Here is a 966-nt window from a genome sequence, read left to right on the forward strand (position 1 = left end):
ATAATTAAACTTCACAGAATAAGCACAATGAACATGAAACAAGGAAAATCACTGGAAATTAGCTGCTGTATCACTCAAGTTCTCCAAATATTTGAGTAAACTTCTGTCTGTCCACAATCTGGCCAAACTTAATTGTGAAATACAAAATATCTGCACTATTATACCGTTTGAACTGGAGAAGTGGCTCCCTCTTGTTATCACCAACTTCATCCAAAGTCATCACTGTCTCTATGGGACAGTAAATGTCATTCCGTCTGCCCCAGAATGTCAAGTGGGCCACCTTGACAGTACGGCCGGTTTCATTTAAGTAGATTAATCCAATAATTCTTCTGAAAAAGTAGCTCATGCCATACAACATTGCACCAGCAAAGAGCGCAACGCCAGTTGTATACAGGAGTATGTTCTGAGAAACCTGGCCTTGCAGATAGAGGTAGCAGATGGGAGGCAGCACGACCATGGTGGTGGCAGTCTGGAACAGCTTCAGCCGGGACAGTACCCTGCAGTACTTAATCCCCGGAAACCGGTACACCAGTTTGAACTCTTCTGTTTTCTCATCCCCAGCCTTCTGTCGGACCACAGCAGCAGCGGCCGAATGGCACAGACACACAGATGGCTCTTGCCGTCTCCCAAGATAATTATTAACACCATTAACTTGCCAGTTGTGTGACTGCAAACACTCCCATGTACCAAAAAACCAGGATGGGCGAGCAGCTTCCTTTTCCCATGACCTTGTCCAGAGCTTGTTTTGTAGACCTCTCCCAAAAGACGGCACCGTGCAGACTTTAGTCCTAATTCTGCAAAGCCTGGCCTACAAGGAAATATTCCCACAGGTCACCATAAGTCTTCCTTACAACCCAATCACAAGCAGCTCAGCACCTGTTCCTTGGCCACCTGAGAACAGCAAGCAGAAGCCTCCCCGCCGCAGCGTAACCTTGTAGATTCATAGAATGGTCTAGGTTGGAAGGG

General features: G+C 46.6%; 1 protein-coding gene across 1 annotated transcript; it reads right to left on the reverse strand.

Annotated features, from left to right (window-relative positions):
• Positions 1-70: 70 nt before the first annotated feature.
• Positions 71-808, reverse strand: TMEM186 (transmembrane protein 186; the record flags this gene model as incomplete). The annotated part of the gene is made up of 1 exon (XM_010172032.1): positions 71-808. A coding segment is annotated over one exon (738 nt), but the record flags the coding sequence as incomplete, so codon positions are not given.
• Between the last annotated feature and the right edge of the window lie 158 nt (positions 809-966).

Source organism: Antrostomus carolinensis, unplaced genomic scaffold (assembly GCF_000700745.2).
Source record: "Antrostomus carolinensis isolate BGI_N321 unplaced genomic scaffold, ASM70074v2 scaffold4887, whole genome shotgun sequence".
Taxonomy (NCBI): Eukaryota; Metazoa; Chordata; class Aves; order Caprimulgiformes; family Caprimulgidae; genus Antrostomus; species Antrostomus carolinensis.